General features: G+C 38.1%; 1 protein-coding gene across 1 annotated transcript in view; it reads right to left on the reverse strand.

The window, feature by feature from the left end:
• The window catches only part of AGPS (alkylglycerone phosphate synthase), a 1,624,661-nt gene that overhangs the window by 641,794 nt on the left and 960,668 nt on the right, over window positions 1-22,199 (reverse strand). Inside the window, exon 12 of the mRNA XM_044075311.1 lies at window positions 19,644-19,695. Within this exon, the coding sequence (XP_043931246.1) occupies window positions 19,644-19,695 (52 nt within the window). The remainder of the gene's footprint in view (window positions 1-19,643; window positions 19,696-22,199) is intronic.

The raw sequence follows: 22,199 nt of genomic DNA on the forward strand, positions 1-22,199 counted from the left end.
TAGACCTGCTCATTTTGTCCATCAAAATACTGGAAGTCTCCAGGATGTGCATAGCAATTAGAAAGCGATGGGAAGAAATCATCCACTGCTGCACTCTCATGGCTTCCCGGCACAATGGATATATACGGGTTCCTCCTTGCTTGTTGAAACACAATACTACCACCATATTGTCCACCTGGATGGAGCTCACACCCTCGGACTGGAGTCCTGAAAAATGTACAGTGCTAAGAGGACTGCCCTCATCTCCAAGACAGTGATGTAAAGAATGACTTCTGTAGATTACCAAGAACTTGAACAATCTTCTCCTTGAAATGCCCAACCCCCACACACCCCAGAAGGGAAGCATCCATCATCACAGTGGTTACAGGAGATAGTGGGGAGAATGGTTGACCCTGTGCCACCACTGGGGAGGCCAACCACTAATTGATGTGTTTCCTGCAAGTAGTTGCAGTACAAATCTCATCAATGGGAAACCTACCCATAAAGACAGTGTAGGTATTCAGTCTGGTGCAGGAAGGGGATGTAACATCAAGGACCACTGAAGTCCATTACAGGACTCTCATGTAATACCCTGCTACTGGAGCTATACTGATTGAAGCAGCCATCAACCCCAAAAGCCAGAGAATAAGTCTTGTTGGGAGACAAGGGTGGTAAAGGACCTCTGAAGTTACTTGATGCAGGGACAATATTCTGGATTGCAGGAGTTTTGCTATTTGAGAAATTGTGTCCCGGTGGCATCAGATAAACTCTATCTCCTGTGTTAGTGAAAGCTGACTCCTGGTCAGACTGATAGTAATTCCTAACTGCGGAGCAAGACAGAGGGACAAGTCCCTACAATGAACTAGAACATCCTTGGCTGGTGTGGTAAGCAGCCAATCATCCAAATATGAGAACACCTGGCAACTGCTGCCTCAGGTATGCTTTTACCAATGCCATGCATTTGGAGAGCACCCGGGGGGCTGTGGTGAGACAGAAGGGCAATGCTCCGAACTGAAACTTATTGGCTTACCAGACTGAAACAGAGAAATCTCCTGGACCATTTTGCTATATCCTAATATGACAGTACACATCCTGGACATCTATTAAGCACATTCAGTCATCCTTCCTCAAAAGAGGGAGAACGGACCGTACCATGACCATTGAGAATTTTGTCTGTTTTATGAACTGATTGAGGTGGTTTAGGTCCAAGATGGGCCTTAAGTCCTCTGATTTCTTAGGAACCAAAAAGAACCTTGAAAAGACTCCTATCCTGACTGGTGTGTGTGTGTTGGTGGTGGTGGCGGGGGGGGGGGGGTCAACTGCTGGCTGACTCATTTCTAGCAGCTTTCTTAATTCTGCTGCTGCAAATTCCATCTGGCTGAATGGTATACTGGAAATTTTCTACTTTTTCTGAGGAGGGGAAATCTAAAGAATAATGTAGCCTCTGGTAATTATCCTCTGCACCCAGGGATCTTTGATTGATGGCCTGCCAGCCTTGAGGGTGCATGCATAGGCGATCCCCAATAGCTTCCAGAGTGCAGCAGTTGTGCAACCACGTAGGAGTATCAGTAGGAAGGGTTTCACCATGAAAAGACTGTGAAGTCTTGGATTCTGTGGTCCAACTCTGCCTTGTCTGTTAAAGTTATTGCAGCCTCTGCCCTGGAAGGGTCTGTTCACAGAAGTGTCCTGGTAAAAATCCTGGGGAGTTTTGGAACCAAAGTTTCTTTCCCCTTCTTTGGTTTCTTGTAACAATACCTTGTGTGGTGGAAAACTATCATAAGTGAAGACAAGGTCTTGTCCTCTTTTTACCTCCTTGTCAGAGTTTCAGTCACTTCAGGTACAAACACAGGTGAATACATGTAAAGGAAACCACAAGCTGCAAAGGCTCCACAAAAAATCTTTAATGATGAGCGCTTTGGTTTCAGCTTAAAAAAACTTCATCAGATAATGAGTACAAAGGTATAATCACTTAAATAAGCATTCCCAATTACAAGATTTGTATAATTAAGGCAAACTGCAAAAGTTTAAGGTGACAGTGCCCCTTACAGAACACTCGTACTATTATTTTTTAAAAGTTCACAAAAAATACAATAAATATTTATGCACACTCACTTAAATACTAAAAAAATGCATATACCCAAATTTACAAAATATAAGGTATAATGAATAAATTTATAAACACCAAAAATATATATAAAACAAAATAAGATAAGACAAGATAAAAAAATAAGACCCAACCAATAATGAAACCCTATTGGGCAAACAAGCGTGCAAATACATCACGTTATCAGATTGAAACAAATATAAATTAATATATAACATCACATTAATATTAATCTTTGTAAGGCTTTTAATTTTAAAATAGGCATAATTGAAATCTGTTGATTTTATCCTGGCCACACATAGGAATTCCAACAAATCTGCCAAAATAACTCCCTTTTTTCTATGACCATGATCCCCCCTGTTCTGGTGTGTGTGTTTTTTTTTAATAAACATAAATTTAAAGGTATGCCCAATATTTTCCCTAACCTCCTTAAACAGGGCATTTTTAGTCTTCTTTTTTTATGTCATACAGATGTTCGTATATACGTTGGCATAATTTTCTCTCCATCATCCTTATATAAAAACGTGGGCATAGTTGACAAAGTGCTATATACATTAAGCCTGTACTTTCACAATTAAATTTACATTTCACAAAAAAGTATGTCCCTTAGTTTTACAGTTTGTGTCCACATGTATATATTTACAGTAACTACATTTATCACATTTATTCATAAAAAGAAATGGGGGATCCAGTTTACCTTCAGATTCAAATAAGTCCTTTAAATTCTTATTTCTGCGATCCACAACAGACTATCTCTCTCCTAGTTTCAACCCTATGTCATTAACCTCACTCACAATTTTCCAGTTTTTGTATTTCAAAATACTTACTCTCCACATTAAAGTCGGTAATAAGAGCATGTGCATAACATGATGTAACCGGTTTATCAAAATTATTTGCACTGGGGTATATAACACTCATACCTGTATTGCTATTATGCTGACTCAGCACCGGTTTAAAATACCCCAAATTACGCTTATTTGAAATTTTAAATACAATGTCAACAATAAGTTCTACAGGATAACCTCACAAAACAAACATATCCCTCAATAAAGTCCATTCCTACTCAAACTGGCAATCTAATGTAGTCATGCGAGCCTCTCTCACAAATTGTCCTTTTATAACAGCTTTTTTTCTGAAAAAATGGTGACAGCTTGAGAAGTGGAGTAGTGAGTTAGAATATGTGGGTTTACGAAATATACTAGATGTATACATATTGCAAGTTCATTTTTTTCACCAAGTGTACATCTAGATATGGTATACTATCAGCATTCTGATTACAGGTGAATCTTAGAAAACTAATATTACTATTCATATACTCCATAAATTCAGCTAAACTTTTAGATTCACCACTCCATAAAATAAAAATACCACCTAGATATAATCTACAAGACTTAGAGAATGTACTGTTAAACACAAATATGTGCTCCCACTGTGGCATTACAATATTCACAAACAGCACACCACAGGGGAAGCCCATGGCTACCCCTTCAATTTGCAAGTAATACTTACCGTCTAACCAAATAAAATTGTTCTTGAGTACCATTTCCATAAGTTCTTCCATTAAATTAATCTTCTCCTGTGTAACACAATTATGATTAATCACAAAACCAGTTAATCCCCTCACTGTGGGGATAACTGTATACAAGTCTTTAACATCCACAGTTACTAAAATGTCCGAATCCCGATAATCCAATTTATTAACTTTTTCAAGAAATTGCCAGCTATCCTTGCATAAATGCAGTTCTTTTAATAATAGATATTTAAGTGATTTGTCCAAAAAATAGACACGGGAACTAGTAACTGAAACCCTACCATCCACAACTGGACGGAATGGGGGATTACGGAGATCCTTGTGCAATTTAGGCACTCCAAAGAAGGCAGGAACAACAGGTGCAGGCATATTCAAGTAACTGTATTCTTCAACAGAAATTCGACCCTCAATAAGCATGTACTCAACTGAACATCAATACTATAATAAGCCGGATTCAATTCACTTTTACTAACTAATTGATATGTACTCCTCAGTAATTCATTAATCTTATTATTATATTGATCCTTGTGGATTAATACTAGGCCACCCCCTTATCCAGTAACATAATTCTTAAATTATTTAACTTTAGCCATTCAATGTATTTAATATCTTTGCGAGATATATCAGCATCTGCATAGCTCACACGTCAGCCCAAGAACCTTCTAATATCAAGCACACAAATATTTTCAAAAATAGACAAAGTTGGATGATGAGGGGGATTAAAGGTTTAGATACCAGTTAAACATCTTTGAACAAAAGACTTAAATTTACATTTCTCAAGTATAGCTTCAAGTTCATAAGTAGTTCAGGAACATTAGTGCTACTCAATGGTACAAATGGAGCTCCCTTTGCAAAAATATCTGCATAACTGGCATCCAAAAATAAACTGGAATAGTTATAAATTTTAAAATCCCCTGTGGAGTTCATTGAAATTTTTACGGAGAAGCACTGTTCACCAGGAGAATCACTCTATACATCACCAGGAAGACTTACCATCTCTGACTGTATTGGTTCTGCTGATGAGAACCTGGTTGGTTAATCCTCGGATGTTGGTACTGACACTGCACTCATGATTGGTTCTGATGAGAGGGCGTGTCACCATGCCCTTACCCCATTAGTCCATCTGAATCTGTTGGTTTTCTTTTTCAATCTCTCCGATTTTCTGAGTGGTTGCGATGCTAAAGAAGGCTCCTGATTATTATCATCATCATTGCTAATATCTTGATTATGGGAAAAGGTATTATTAAAATATTTATTACCCCATATTTGAGAAGTCAGAGGGGTAGAAGAAGCCACACTTTTTATATGATCAGCCCTGTCATGCTCCAACTTTTTCATTTTCGTTTGCTTTATCTTAGTGAGCTGCTGATCAATGCTATTAAATATACGTGCATGATTCAAATGATATCTGTTATAGTCTGGATCTTGTACAACAGAACTTTCAAGTGACCAGACTTCAGCTGACAGATCTATCATTTTAGTGTTATGCCTTATCCCTTTGTTCATATGCTCACATCCTTGATGATAAAAAAAAAAAAAAAAAAAAAAGTTGAAAGTTCTTGATATAAAGGAGAGTTTTCCACCATACCACTGGGGAACAGCCACATCCTAAATCCTAAACTGGTTGGGTCTTATTTTATTTTATCTTATTTTATTTTGATTTATATATATTTTTGGTGTTTTTAAATTTATTAATTTATACATATACACATATATATATATATATATATATATATATATATATATATATATATATCTTATGTTTTGTAAATGCGTGTACATGCATTTTTACAATATTTAAAGGAGTGTTAATAATATTTACTGTTGTATTTTTTGTGAACTTTTAAAAAATAGTACGAGTGTTCTACAAGGGGCAGTGTCACTTCAAATTTTTGCAGTTTGTCTTAATTATATGAATCATGTGATAAGGTATGCTTATTTAAGTGATTATACTTTTGTATTCATTATCTGATGAAGTTTTACTAAGTTAAAATGAAAGCGCTTACCATTAAAGTTTTTTTGTGGAGCCTTTGCAGCGTGTGGGTATTTGCTAGTTTATTTTTTTAATGGCGTTGTACAAACATGGTTGAACCATCAAAGAAGGCATTTATGTAGGACGTCTTGTAGTTTACCGCAAAGCATAGGTGCATCTAGGCATGACAATGAACAGCAATGCTAGTGCCTGCTGCCCTGCTTGTACCATCAGCAGTGTTGGAAAGCAGATGCATGGATACATTATTCATTTACTGAAAGGGAAATAACTGGAACTCCACTGACTTCTTGACATCTAGAGGTAGATTACCAGTGAGGGATTCTGTCAGCTCTTTCGTTAAATCCCTCTGAAAATGTCTCATATGAGGCAGGTTGTTCAGTGCTCTGAGTGAAAAACATGCTGATGTGTACATCCATTTCCAAATCTGTCCAAAACCCCAGATTCTCTACTGCAGGAATGAATAGACATGCTCTTTTCTGACAGCTCCCTCCTTCCAGCTTTCGCAACAACCACAGCATCTATGGGGAGGGCTTGCTTTAGTGAGTCCTAGTCTTAGGGGACAACAAAATCTTACCTGGTTTTCTTGGAATTAGCTCCACCACAACAAGTTCCTTCCATGCCATGTGGGAAACTAAGTCTATTACTTCGTTAGCATGTGGAACCATCCAGGAGGTAGAACAGCCAGCCCCGAACGCCTTGAGGAACACCAACTTATCAGGAGAGGGAGCTTTGGAAGACCAACCCCCTCTCTTCATCATTAACTCTAGAATCTGTCTCTTTACTGACAGACACCAGTGACAAGTCCAAATGTCTCGTCTTACAAACCCGTTTCTAGGAACTATCCCCTTGTGCTGACATTCAGGAAAGGCTTGGGACCAGATGGGGAGCTCACTTGGTAACCCCCCCCCCAGGTTGAAAGTGGCTGAATAATCCTGTCAATCAGGATAAGCAGATATTGGAACAAGATCCACAGTAGGTCAGAAAAGAGCAGAGCACGGTAGAGACACTTCTTCTTTCAAAATGGAAAGAACCCTCTCTAATGCCTAAAAGACCGTAGATGAAACTGGGGCCAAGGGGGAACCCATTTGATCCCTAGGGGGAAGACCTGGGTGCACTCAGCACTGATCCAAACTTGCTCCAAGGCAGACAATGGTGCCAAACTGTCAGGTACTGAGCCCCTGATGGAAAGAGATAGATCAAAGAACCTCTGAGTCGACCCCTACCCCAAGCCTCTGCTCTGGAGCTTTGGCTCAGAGACTCATCCAGATCTGACACTGCTGGAGTTGAGATAGTAAGGGAAACTTTCAAAGTCAAAAGGGCTACTCGCTCCAACTCCGAAAAGGGAAATGCTGAAGAGACATACCACATACAGTAGTACAACTAACTGCAAAATCCCTTATCATTACATGAAAGTCAGAGGCCTTGATTTGCATGTCCTGATAGATCAAGCAGCAAATGAGATCTGAGGTAATCTGGGGACCAGAGGGAATTATGGGCAAGGGGAAGAGTCAGAGCCCTATACTCAAGCTTTTGAAAAGCACCAAGGTTGGATCCGGTTGGATCTGATAACCCACTTGTTGAACTAAACGAAAAAGACAACAAAGTCTAGCTAATACACCTGTTAAGACTGTATAATAGGATAACTCATGTATTAAACTAAAAATGGTAATGGAGCAGTACTTGCTGGCTGACACTTTAATGCAAGAGATACAGTACAGGCATTTGTTTGAAATACTGAATTTGTGACAATTACTATGGAAATGAAGTTTAATGTCATGGGTTTTCCTGCAAATGCTCCTCAGGTCATTGCTGGGTGTGGAAGTACCAATGATATAGAAGTTAATAACACAGATGATTAAACAAATGTTAATTAGTCTATATTACTTGGTTACCTGCTCTTGAGAAGGGGAACCATAATCAAAAATGATAATTGTATGGTGGATTGAATAAGGGAAGCTTAAAAAGTTAATGTTTAAAAAGGGTGGCTGGAACATATTTATACCCATCTTTCCTTTTTGCTGACAGGAGGAATGTTTGTTTTCAATTTAAAATACAACAGGTCTCTTACTTCCTTTCAAATTGGCTAGGAGCTTAATCTCAGACTTGGTACTTTACTGAGTTTATCAGGGAGTATAAATGGCAGCAAGCTTTACTTGCTTAGGTTCTAATACCATAGATGGTTTTAGGTTCAGTTCTATACGAGGTATGTTAAATGATACAAGATGCTACAACGGTATGCTGCCACACTCTTAAGCATATGAAGGAGATGTGGAGTGTTGTGTATGGACTGTGCTATCTGTGTGGGAGAAAAGAAAAAAGAAAAAGAAGAGCAAAAAAATAAGAATTTGCTAGTTGGGTTTACACCAGTTGTGCAACAGTTGTTAGGGACAACACAAGTCAGTGCAAGAAAGAAGAGCGGTAACATGAACATCAATAAGCAGCATCAGAAGTAGTATATAATATTTCAGATTTTGCAGTGAGCTCTTAAAGCAGAGATACTAATGGTGAAGAAAACTGTAAGTAATGAGGAGAATTTATTTATTTGTCTTTGTTGATTGGAAAAAGTTGGAATGGATAAAAGTGGAGGCCCGGGGAGAAAAGCCCCACATTTAAGTTACTCATAAAGCACATTTATAATTGCTGGGTAAATCATCAGTGCATGAACTTATTTACATGATTTTTAAATATTTCTTTTATGAACACAGCAAGGTAAACAGAAGCTGAAAATATAGTAGATAACAGGATCCTAAGGTGTCCAACTGAAATTAATTGCGCAGAATGAGCCTCCAATCAAAAAAAGAAATAACTGTTCTATGAAACTATCAGCATTTTTTATGGATGCCTGTCTCTCCAAACTGCCCAACTTAACATAACGGACTCCAGAACAACTGCATCCTGGAGTTATGGAGAAATCTCCTTCTTGTACTGCCCTCCCCCCAAAAGACCAAGTTTTTACTCAAATGTCTGCAAAGTAATGTTTGATCAAGATGTCTTTGGTTATATTACCTATTCTTGTAATTAGACATTTAAATATTTAATAAACAAACGACAACCACAATCATTAAAACAGATAATCTGCGGATGTGGAAGTGTAAAGAATACATATGCTGAGCACAGAATTACATCTTACAGCCAATCATGCAACCAAATCACCTGACATTACCACAAGCCAAAGACAGAAGGCAGTCCTGAAATTTATGCATAACCACAACTCACTGTGCTCCTTAAAAAAGCCTCTCTACATGTTATGATCTGGGGTACACTATCCTCTAAGCAGAAACAGTACCTGCTTTTTAAACAAATAAAGGCAGTTATGTAAACAAGAACAGACTCACTTAAGAACAACTATATCTTCTATATTGAGCCTGGGTTTTATTCTTAAAGTAGCTCTTTCTCGCTCTGCTCCACCTACAACAGCAACAGACAAACACTTCAGCTCAACACTGTTCTTGGATTTATAAGCCTGCTACTTAGCCTCTCTTTGAAACTACATCAAACAGTGAAAAGGGGAAGGATAACAAAATTTATAGCCTGATACCACAGTAGCAGCGTGAAGGCTTAAATAATGCCAGTAGCTATTCTTAGGTAGATTCCAAGTATCCTGCAAAATCTGAAATGTCTGAAAATTCAGTAAACACCCGTTGATTTTCCATCACACAGCTTAATTCTGTTAAAAAGAAGATTTCTTTCCTTTCCATTCAGGGTCATGCGCCCTCTTATATACTATACCCCAGTGAAGAGAATCCCACAATACAACAGTATGACCCCAAACATCAGTGGGTGGGTCAATCTTATACTGTACGGAAGACACTGTAGTCAGCGGTGTAGTGATTTCAATGATGAATGCTACTTTTGTCTTCTTTTCACGGACCACCATATCTGGTTTTCTCGCATCTATCTTTTGAACTGTTGGTAATGGGTGATCCCATGTTATATGTACACTTCATTTTCTATGATGCTTTGGGGATCATGTTTATTTATTTACCGGGAAAGTCCAACTGGGATAAGACTCATTTTTAGAGGCGGCCCAGGGAGAAATGCCCCACATACAGCGATTATACAAAAACTTATACAAGGAATTATACAAAACTTCAACAAAAAATAAATACAATACATACAGTACACCAGAAGATACAATCTATGCTATTATAGCTGACATCTGTATTATACAATCATCTGCTATAATTCCTTATTGTCGTGTAGACATTGCAATTTCTCCAAGTAAGCTGAGGAAGGTTTGTAGGGGGGAAATTGGACAGAAAAAGATGAGGTTAGAGATTATCTTGACATGAGAGACAGCACAGATTATGAGGTGGTCAGGGAAGAAGAAAAATTATGACAAGTTTTAAAACTAGTTAGCCTGGAGTAATACAGGAGCAAAGCCAGGTGTCATTAAGATCATTTTTAAGAATCTTTTTGAATTGGTTGGTATTTGTGTTGGTTGTGATGCTGTGAGGTAGTGAATTCCACCTTGTGGCTACACAATGAGAAAATAGGGAGTCCCCTGCCGTATTAGTGGATTTGGACACATAATAGAGATTTATTTGTTGAGAGAAGACTTCTATTTGTAGTATGGGGCTGGAGAATATTTAGAAGGGCAGGATTTTTTCAGACTGATATACTAGTTTGTGTGCTAAGGTTAATTGGTTATAGGATAGAAGTTGTGGGAGTTCTAACCAGGAGAGTTTTTTTTAAGGAGCGACAGTGATGGGTATGATGTGGGCAGTCAGTTACAAATTTAGCTATTTTATTGTAGCATGTTTCAGGTTTAATTACACCTTGTCTTTTTAAGGTTGGTGAGAATTGGGGAAGCATACAGAAGTGTTGATAGAAGATGGGTTCTAGCAATGGCAGCCCTAGAGATGTTAAATTAGACAATTTTTATTTCTGTAAAGAATACCCATTCTTTCTTGAACTTTCTTAACTGTTTGTGCTATATGTAGTTCAAATCTTAGGTTATCTATTATTACACCTATTAGTTTTGTTTGTGAATCGGCATTAATCATAGTATTAGTCCCAGCTGTAATGTAGAAGGTGCTGTTTCCAGTGTTTTTCAGCCACTTCAATACCATAATGTTTGCACAATCCCCACTGCAACAATCTTGCCACATTATTACGCCTTTCAGTATACAGTCCTTCTGCCATTAGTATGTCACAACCAGCAACAAAGCGTGCAACTGTTTCCAGTTCTATTTTACAAAACCTATATTTGTCTGTTTCTCCCACATGTTCAATGCACTTTGTAAACCAACATGTACGCAGCCTACTATCTTGGGCCGCCAATATTAACCTTTCATTTTTTGGTTTGAATTTGCCTCTCCTTAGCCATTCCTGCATTTGATCCTGATCAAAATGAGGTTCTTTCAGGAGTTTCTATACTTGCAACCATATTTATGCATTTTCCACATATCTTGCCTTCTCATCTGACCCTTCACCTTGCATTCTTTCTTTTGTTTTTTTGACACATTCAGTTGTTGCCTGATTTTTATCTACTTCTGGTTTGATTTCCATTCCTGCTTGATGCCAATATGCTTCTGCTAGACTAAGCATGAAAGTCATCTTAGATTTATTCTCATGTTTCAAAACTTTCACTAGGTTTGGGTCTTGTGAGGTCAGAATATATGTGTGGAATCCCATGACTGCAAATCTATACATGTAATCAATTTTAAGGAGGCCCACACCTCCTTCGGAACGTGGAATATATAATCTTGGTATGAAACTGATTTTTATAAATTATTTGATGAGCGTGACGCATCCTTATTGTTTTCCTATCTAATCTATCCAACATTTTTTGGGGCCAGTCAATCACTCCAAAACTGTAAGTTAGGGCTAGAAGATGAAACTTGTTTATAGCTTGAATTTTGTTCCTAGATGTCATGCTGTTTCAGAATAAATTAAAGTCTTCTGAAATATTCCTTACTAAGTTTTACTCACATTTGTTCATGTTTTATTGTTGATCCTTCATCAATTCTCAAATATTTATATGCTCTCTCTTGTTGAAGTTCTTTTATATAACATTCATGTCCCAAACTAATTTTTTCTTGGTGCTACAGCTTTCCTGCTTTAAAGGCTGCTTTTTCACATTTATCAGAACCAAATGACATTCTTATATCATCTGAAAAAGTTTTGACTACTTGTAGTTGTGCTTTCAGTTCCTCAGCTGATGAGCTATACAGTTTTGAATCATAGACAAAGAGAAGATGAGAGGTCATTACACTTTGTTGTTTTCTAGGAGCCAAATTATAGCCATGGCCTAAGCTGTTAAATAGACAGCTTAATGGATTAAGGGCAAGGCAGAATAGCAGCAGTGATAGAGAGTTGCCCTGGAATATCACCCTTTGAATTTTTATCCCTGGAATAATAATTTGCCCTTTATCATGGCTTAATTGCAAAGTGGTCTGCCACTGTTTCATGGCCTCTGTAATGTAATCGATCAGTGTAGGGTGTATCATTTACATTTTTAAGCACTCTTTTATCCATGAATGTGGGATACTGTCAAATGCTTTTTTGTAGTCAATCCATGCCATACTTAGATTCTTCCCCTTTTTACAGTTCTCCATTATGACTTTATTTAGCAACAAATGATCCTTTGTTCCATATGACTTTCTTTTGTTACCCTTTTGTTCTACTGCCATGATTGAATTTTCTTCTAAATGACTATAAACTCTGTTGGCATCAATTCCGGTGTACAGTTTATATGTCGTCAGAAGGCAAATTATTGGTCTATAATTTTTAGGGTAGCTTGCAGGTTTACTTTTAAGTAGGAGCATTGTTTTCCTGTTGTTAGCCAGGTTGGTGTCTGTTCTGAATCTGCATATAAATAGTTCTTACTCATGGATAAATCTTTGTGCAAAGATGTTAATACTTTTAACCAGAAATTAGGTACTGCATCTGGGCCTGGGGTTTTCCAGTTAGAGGCTTTTCTTAACTGTATTTCAATCTCTCTGGCTGTTACTTCATCCCATTTCATATCCTGTACCTCTGAGCTTCTTATTCCTTCTTTTATTTTTTCTATCCATTTAGCATCTTTGTTATGTTCCATAGGATCTTCATAAATACTTCGCCAAAATGTATCTATTTATTCTTTTTTTGGTGGTCTTTCAATTCCTTTTATCTCATTTCCCCAATTTTCCATAAAACTTTTTTGGGTCATCAATAAATTGCTTTTTTGTAATTTTCCTTTATATTTATCCGTGTATCTTCTACATTTTTCTGCCTGGGCTGACATTTTTAGCTTATTTGCAATAATGCATGATAAATCCTGATCAGTTATAATACTGTGCATTGCTTTTATCATGTCTATCTTTCTGAATATTTTTGTTGATCTGTTCCCTCAATCTCACTCTGAGATATCCAACATGCTAAAGAAGTAGACTCGTCTCCTGAAATTAACTGACAACATTCAAAACAAATCCCGTATCCTAACTCTCTGACTCTCATCCTTTATTTGTCCATCTTTATTTAAGCATTAATAACATTTAAAAACACCATTAATCCATGCAATATCTGATATGAAGCAAGTTATGAGGTGGCATTATAACTCCAGTTATTGTTTTATTGCTTGTAGCTTTCCTGCCTTTAATCTATATACCAGCATCCTACCTGGTTTGTTGCCCTTGGCCCAGGACCCTAAAGATGCTCTCTGCAGATAAAGCCGGGTCCTTGTACTCAACAAAGTAAAATGTGCTTTGCATTTTAACTTGTACTCCTGTATCACAGAAGAGGTTTTTTTTTAAACCCTGTTAACCTCGTTTGCCTGCAAATGTTCAGCAGTCTATAGACATCCTCCTTAAAGTTGCTGATCTCCTGATAAATGTGCTTATAAACAGTTGGCTTAGCCCAGTTACACAAGAGCTGAATCTCCAACTTAAGTAATTCTCACTACAACTGTACTTTGTGACACTTCCAAAAGGACTGTTTTCTATAAAGCCATGAATCCCTTCCTTTACACACATGACAGAATCAGGTTTGGAAAGGATTAGAAGGTACACCCTCCAATGGCGTATGCCCATATCCCATCTACGCATGCAGTGTGATCTGCTTGAGGTATAGAAACTATATGATTACTGGAAACCAACCCAACCACATTCATAGGTATTGGCTAGTTGAAGTACCTGCAGGGATAATGAAGGCAATATCCTACAGGTATTGTAGATGCCAAATATCTCCTAGGCCTATGTGATCCATTGCTATTTGCAACAGTTTTGAGGATGAAAAGTGCTTCTCTGCAGCCAGGATAGTCCTATCGCTTGCTAAAGCTACGACTGTGTTAAAATCACTAGCAACCAACACAGGCATCCCACATGAATCAGTTTTCACCATCACACTTAAAAAAAAAAAAAAAAAAAAAAAAAATCTGAAAACCAGGAAGGGTTGTCCTTGTTACCCAGTCAGGATTTTAAATTTAATGCAGAGCTACATTTCCTCTTTATCTGCATATTGCTTCACTGCATGCCAAGCTAGGGTATGTCTAACTCCAATTAAAACAACCCCCTTGCACTTTTTATTCAAAATAGGACTAACAGAACATCTCCACTGTCTGTAAAACTCTCACAGATTTATGACAGACTTTAAATTCTTACAGGCAAATGACATGGGCCTTTGTTTGTTTAGCCCGTTTTTAAAAACATGTTTTTACATGAACTACTGAGCTCCCTAACATTCACGGACATGCATAAAACCAACAGTTAACAGAAAAATAAATTCAAACAAAAACAAGAAATGAGGTGACAACTACTTTAGCTATATACAAATTAGTAAATGTACCTCACAGGTTTTCCCATCTTGGCCCCAAAATTGGGTGTATGTGCTACAAAGGTAAGCTGGCTGTCCCTACAAGGACTTCACCCTAACAAAGAACAAGTACTTTCCAATGTACTTTTAGAAATTTCTTTAAAACAAAACTGCTTACTCCTAAGTGATACATTGGCAAGCTTCAAACCACCACCAAACCCAGTTAACTCCATTAAATACATAGAAATGTACACTACCACACTATACCAGCAAGTGAACAGCTGCACAGATGGAATTGTACCCTGTAGGAAAAAGTGGAAAGCAAACCCCAGAAACAGACCCACATGATGGAACCATAACATCAACGTGCTTTATAATAAAAAGGAAAATAATTTTGACCAAAAGTAAGAAGAGTAAGTTACAGAATGTTATAGCCTTTGTCACTGAAACAAGTAAACAACTTAGGACCTTAATAAAAGTTATCAAAGCTAAGGCTGAGGTTAAAATAGCTACCCAAACCACAGACAGTCACATGGCATTTTTTGTTATGTTCATAATCCCAAAAGCACAATATAGCAATGATAAATTTAGCTATAACTTTACCCCCTCTATACTCTCCATCTGCCTCTCAAGATATAACTGAAATTGGCTCACCTCCAGCTATCAGAAAAGACCAAGTCCTAAAAGTGTCATCAAAGCTAAAAATACTGCATTGATGGGTCCTTACAATATCCTGGGATGCATGATATGCATCTTAAATAGTATGAAGCATGATTTGGCCACACCCCTAATAACACTGCTCAATCTCAGACTCCATGCAGGCTTTATATCAAGCAAATGGAGAACAGCTACAGTCATTCCCCCTCTGCATAAGGGAGGACCTTCCACAGACCCAGGGAATTACAGACTTATAAGTCTGACTTAGCTTCATATGCAAAGCCATGGAAAGACTTATGGAATTAATCAATCAGGACATAGGGAACCTTGAAACACTGGACATGTCTCAGTTTGGATTCAAGTGCAGGTCATGCTTACTCAATCTGCTGTATTTGTTTTTCAAAAGGTCGCCAAAGCAATGGATGAAGACAAAATGGTTCACACCACATACCTCAATGTGGCCAAAGCTTCTGACACAATTCCCCACTCAGGCATAGTAGTAAAGCTACAGAAACAGGAAATAAACCCTTATGTCAACCCACAGGACTGCCAACTGGCTCATATGATGCAGATAATCATAATAAAGGATGTTACCTCCACAAAAAGACCAGTCACCAGTTGAGTCCCCCAGTGTTCTGTGCTGGGACCTCTCCTGTCATCTCTTTTCCTGAAGTGAATGCCAGTACCAAAGGACTCTGGCTGGACTAAGTTTGCAGATGCGTGCAAGTTACAAGCAGTCCCCAAATGACTTTGCCATCCTGCAGGAAGGTTTGTCTCAAATAAATAACTTGTGTCAAAATCATGGTCTGAAAGTAAATGCCAAAAAAATCATAATTATATCCTTTGGGAAGTCATCTACCTCAGGGAACTACCACATTGACAACATGTCCATAACAGCTGACTCAGTTGTTCAGGATTTGGGAACTTGTGCGGACAGTGACCTAACTTTTGACCAACATGTGCCTACTGTTGTCAGAAAGTGCTTTCTGTATTGTACAGCTTATAAACAAAGATACTGCGTCTAGACCTACCAGTGTCATTGTCCTCCTTTACTCTGCCTTCATTAGGCCAATTTTTGACTATAATGCTCTCCTTGGCATGTGCAACAACTGGAATGCCCACAGAGATACCTTACTAAAAGGATACAAGGCCCGAACAACATGTTCTACAAGGCCCGAACAACATGTTCTACCTGGACCAATCCAAAGAACTGTCACTTTACTCGGTATCCTACAGAGTGGCAACAGGTGACCTGAGTCTGGCATACAAGCCATTCTCCGATCCAGTACTGCTGGACCTACTGCACACATCAGCAAGTCAAATGGTATCAGAAGTAGTCTGTCTAGGGATCTAAACCTCTTCTGCCACATCAACAAAATGGTTTGGAGGGACACATGTATTTCACAGAGGATATCACTGTTACAAACAGACTCCCCAATAGTCATAAAACAAGGTTCATCTCTGTTCATTTTCAAGCACAAGTTAGATATACTAATGGGAGACAGTAAATTTAACTCAGACTGCCCCTTCACTACTAATGGACAGATGCAGCTCCTAAAGACTTTATCCCATGCATGGGTCCCCTCAAATTATCTCTGGTCTGATCCCAGTTATTCTCTTTTGGGGTAATATGTAATTATTGGCCACTGGATGGGTAAGGCCAATCTATAACCAAATGGGATAGATTATTTTGAGCACAAAAATGGAAACTGGCTAGGCTTAAAATGGCACAAAGGGGAAGCTACCTTAGTCCTTACCTATGAACAATATTAAGCCCACACTCACGCATGAACTAAGTAGACAACCAAAAAGCAGTTATTACAGCCACATCTTTCCTTTTTCTGTCATTGATTTTGCCCCATTCCCTTTATGCTAGGAAATGAATTTGCCCATGAAGTGTGCATTTCCTTTTTTGTCCCCCTGAGAGGGCAAGCTGCTCATCACTACTTTCTGATGGTAATCCCTCAGAACCTGACAGCAAACTCAGATTGTTGAGCTCTTCATATCTGTTAAGGGTAGGCACATCAAAGGCAAAAAGCTATCTGATAGGAATTTCCTTGCCCACAAAAGTGTTCTCAGATGTGAGCCTGAGCAATGTCGGCCATCACAAGACTTTCTGACTGGCCACCACTCTCAGTCACAGAGACCACAGAAAACCTCCCAGTCCCAATACCTGCTTGGACCTAGGGGATACTACAGCAGAGGATTCTGACCCTGCCATCATTCCCCGAGAATGACTCTCAACTGTTTCTGAAAGTAAATGCAGTTGCAGAAACTTAAAACTTCCCTCCTGGTAGGAAAAGGCATGCTACTTGCAATCCCATGTAACTTGCAATACTGCAGGATATTTAAAATAAGAAGAAATATGATCAGACTTACAGAGTAGTTGCACTTCCTAAAATGCTTTCTTCCTCTGCATTGTTTCAGCAAACAGATCCTGAAACAAACATACTTTATTTCCATCTAACAAAAATGGGGTAGCACGTCCCTATCTGCATAATTAAGTCACTTAAAAATAATCTGTCATGGAGGAGTACCAGTGGGCCCAGGAAGCTTAATGGCTCAATGACAAACTTATGGGGAAAAGAATAACTAAATGCCACTGCTACACAAGCCACAGTAAAGGAGACAAGATCCCATCTCAACTTTATCTGCCAGCCTCAAATTGTTCTACTGCATCCAATTCTCCAGCTCCTCAAAGTTATTCTGCCTCTGCACCAGCTCCATGTGGTGTCCACATGGCTCCCGCAGTCCTGTAGCTGGCTGCCATCACTGCAACTGAAGAGCTGAATCTAAAGCAGGGGTCTTAGCCAAGCAAATGTCTACAGCTAGCTAATGTTTTACTATCTCTGTTATAATCTCCATAGTCTCCTCCAGTAACAGACTAACTCAGTGAGTTTATCCAGCTTCTTTTTAGCACCATGCTCAGCAGTGGATATTGCTGATCGGCCACTGAAACTTTTTTCCACATAAACTAATCAACTCCAAGCTGTCCTGTTTATAAGATGATTACTCAATTCTTGCACTTCTTGGACTACAAACATGAGTTTTAAATCTAAACTGAACAATGAGAAAGGTGACTGTAGTAAACTAACTGAGGCTCCTGAAAGAACTACCAAGCAAACAATTCACTTCTTTTGCAGCTAACTCTGCCCCCCCCCCCCCATGACAATAACCTTACAATTGTTGATAGACATTATAAGACAGGACCATTACAGAAGATCAGCACACTAGTATTCAACACCCAAAAGTGCAAACACAAAACTCAACACTAAGAAATGCATTATAGTACCCTTTGGGAAGTCTGTCACCCCAGGTAACTACAACATCATTAAAATACCCCACAATGTTTACTAACTAGTCAGGGATCTGGGAACCTCATGGAGACAGTAACCTAGCCCTCAGCCAACAAGTATGCAAAGTAGTAAGAAAAGCCTTCTATGTTACTGAACTTCTAACCAAGAGCATGGCAAGTAGGTCCAGACAGGTCATCATACCAATGTACTTGGCCCTCATCAGACCCATCATAGAGTATAATGCCCCTTTCATATGTAAATGACCAGAAACGTGCAGCAACTGGAATGTCCAGAAAGGATCCTTACAGAAAGAATACAGGGAGTAAACAGAACGCCTTAAGCTGATCACTTCAAAGCTCTGTCTCTTTATTCAGTATCATACAGACTTTTGAGAGGTCATCTTTGCCCATCATACAAGACATCCCTGGACCCTGTTTTGATTAACCTTTTGCACATCTACAAAACAAACGGCATCAGAACTACTAGACTAAAAGGCCTAAATTTTGTTTGTGACATAAACAGGACATGTAGGAGTGAAAGTTATGTTTCTCAGGGAACTTCCACTCCCTGGAACAGGCTCCCCATCCATGACAAGCAGAGTTCCTCCCTATGCCTATAAAAGTGCAACTTGGACCAGTGGATGTGTAACTGAAAATTCGCCCTTGGTCTGGTGCCTATGTCTTTGATGGACACAGGCAGTCAGTAAATCACCCTTTATTTAAATCAAATGTACGGGTCTTATTTGTGTGGCATGGCTAGGCTTCTAAAAGCCCTAATGGTGGTTAGCCTAGCATACACTAATGAACGGCTCTGTTTTAGTGCATACAAATTCTGAGACTGCAGGCTCTTGGAGAATCCATCTTACTCTGAGGCACAAGAATCCCTATATTATACAGAATATGTAAGGTGCAGGACTGTGGCATTGCAGCCCGCCCTTCTGCCACATCTCTTGTTTCAGAGTTGCACAAAAACAGAATGTGTAATTAAAGAAGATCATGTCTCATCCATTTTGCTCAATTCATCCTTGTTGTGGTTCATCTCAACAAATTCTCAAGTGTCTTCTGACATCCCTGACTAAATGCAATTGTTCTCTTCAGTTCAGGATACACCAGCTTAAAAGTCTTTACTGCATTTCACTAAGAGGAATGCATTGACCCCTTACAAACATACACATATGCATGCACAAAATCAGACCCAAAGACTATTCAAACAAGATGAGAGACATAAAATCAGAAAACTGTCAAGCAAACATTTTTACATCAAAACTTTATTTCTTGGAAGTAAATGATACATGTAAACCAAGGGATACACTCATATTTTTCAACAACTGAAAACTTTTAATTCTCTTACCAAACTGGAACTGTTCATTGTCCATGAGGCGAATTGATGCAGGTGCACATCTCTGGAAAAGAAAGGGAAAAATGTAAACATGTAAATTCTCAAAATAAATGACAGCTTGTTTCACACGCAATTTCTATGTTAAGTGCCAAATGTGCATTACATCTGCCTCATAAAACATTGTGCATTAGTTTCTCAAAGTTTGCAAAATGAAATGGCACCTACCTCATAAACTGTGCAAGAAATAATTTAGTAAAAGAATGTCAAATTGTTTCAGCAGTACAAAAACAAGGTGTGAAAGTTGCTCAAAGTTTTAGCAAAAGGTAATGACTTATCTGAACACTTAGGTTGAGTAGCAGTTAGTGATTTCCTATCAGGATGCTAAAGGGGAGGGACTGCTGGGGGCATTGACTCTACAGTGACAACCCCATTAATTTAAGAGAGCAAATTGCTCAGCCAGACTGACATACATGTGTATCATCTTGCTAAACGTCAGAATTTCAGACATACTCAAGTCAGGGAAGCAAAAGTAGGAACATGCTATAAATTAATTCCAACATTTCAGTATCCGAAATATTTATTGCAGATACAAAAAAAGCAATTCAAAGAGGAACTGTGTCACTGAGTTCAGTTACTGATATCGGTTTGATGCTCTGGGTCAAAGGCTAGTGGCTGAAGCCTGAGGAAGGCAATGCAACCTGTCATTTATCTTATTCATAAAGGAAATCCAGATGAATTCTGCATGTTGATGCAGGCCCTTCTGTAGTATGCTTGCAAGTGTCTGTTCATGAGATACACGCACCTGAAGGACTGAGGAACTGTTTCTTAATTTTGCCAAGGTGATGGTGCCTGTTTGGAACTGTTGCATTTGTTTTTCTATAAAAATTTTCACAGAGCAATGAATGCAAATGTTACTAACCTTTATCTTGTGAGTGAAGCAACTTACTTCTTGGTTTCTTTTTTGCTACAAGGCAACCTTTTACTTTGTGCAGCAGTTGGTTTACTACTTGGTTATGTATAAACTCTTTGTTATGAGTAAAGTTTTATTTTTAAAAAAGACACAAAAAAGCTGGAATGGTTCCACCAAAAATCCACAAAGCAACAAGGTGTAATAACCAGTGAAGTTTATTCTGGTACCTTGGCTTTTCGCCTTCTAAGGAATAATTAAAACATCAAGCAGCCACCTTATTTATACACCCACCAAGTGCTGTTACAAATGATTAATTATTCAGTTAATCAATTCATCAATAAACAAGTGTTCTCCACATATTTTTACACAATTCCCCACTTATACAAACAATGAACATTTTAAAAAAGTTTTTTGTTATATACAATACAAATATTTTATATGAATATATATTCAACAACTCTTCCTGCAACAGATTTTATTAACAAATTTCTATATACAAAACTACACTTACAAAACTAAATTTATAAATTTCTAATTACAGGGTTAGATTACTATCAATGTTCATTCCTCTGGGTTAAAGTGTTCTAAAATTTATAATCATTCTGCATTCCAATTTATCAAGTTCATCCTTAAAACTATCCCCATACTTCAAAAATGGATGTGCCAACACACTAAATAACATACTGGTCTCAAAACCCCCATGTACAGACACAGAATGAAAATTTGTATAAGTGGGGAATTGTTTACAAATGTGTGGAGAACACCTGTTTATTGATGAATTGGTTAACTGAATAATTAACCATTTGTAACAGCACTTGGTGGGTGTATAAATAGGGTGGCTGCTTGATGTTTAAATTATTCCTTAGAAGGCAAAAAGCCGAGGCATCAGAATAAACTTCACCGGTTATTACACCTTGTTGAATTGTGGATTTTTGGTGGAACCGTTCCAGCTTTTTTGTGTCTTTTTTAAAGTTTTATTTTTTTAAATATTTTGCTTTATCATTACATTTTAAATTGCAACATGATTTCACATGCATTTACAAAAACAGAACGTAAACCTTAACAACACTTTCTATTATTATGGGCAGCAGTATGCATGTATACTTGCTTTTTTACAATTTCCGTTCTCTTCAACATTACATAATTTGCTCAATTCACTCCTTCCCTTAAACTATACTACTCCCTCTGAGCAGTATTCTGCATGTGCTGTTCCCAAAAAATTCCATTTATTTCCATGACATTTGCTTCTTCCCTTTTTTAAAGATCCACACCTCCATTTTTTTTCATCTGCTTTACAACATTCAAACTTCTGTTACGGTTGGTATAAATTCTAATTTCCATTTTCTAGTAACTTTTTGGGCAGCCAATACCATAAAATTTAACAAGGCTTTACTACAGCTAGGCAACGCTGTTCATATATCCCATCTCAAAACAATAATTTCCTTAGTTAATACTACTTGTTTTCCCCAATATTTCTGTCAAAGTAATCTACAGAAAATTTTTAAAACTGCCCCCCCCCAAAAAAAATGTTCCCAATTACTTCCCCATCACATTTCCAGCATTTGCTCTCTACCTGAGAAAAATCCTCTGAAGTATACCTGAGATATAAAATTACTTACGAAAACACTTCCATGCACAAATCCCAAAGCTTTGGGGTT

This window comes from Protopterus annectens, chromosome 6.part0 (genome assembly GCF_019279795.1).
Source record: "Protopterus annectens isolate FY-2018-M chromosome 6.part0, PAN1.0, whole genome shotgun sequence".
NCBI classification, from domain to species: Eukaryota; Metazoa; Chordata; order Ceratodontiformes; family Protopteridae; genus Protopterus; species Protopterus annectens.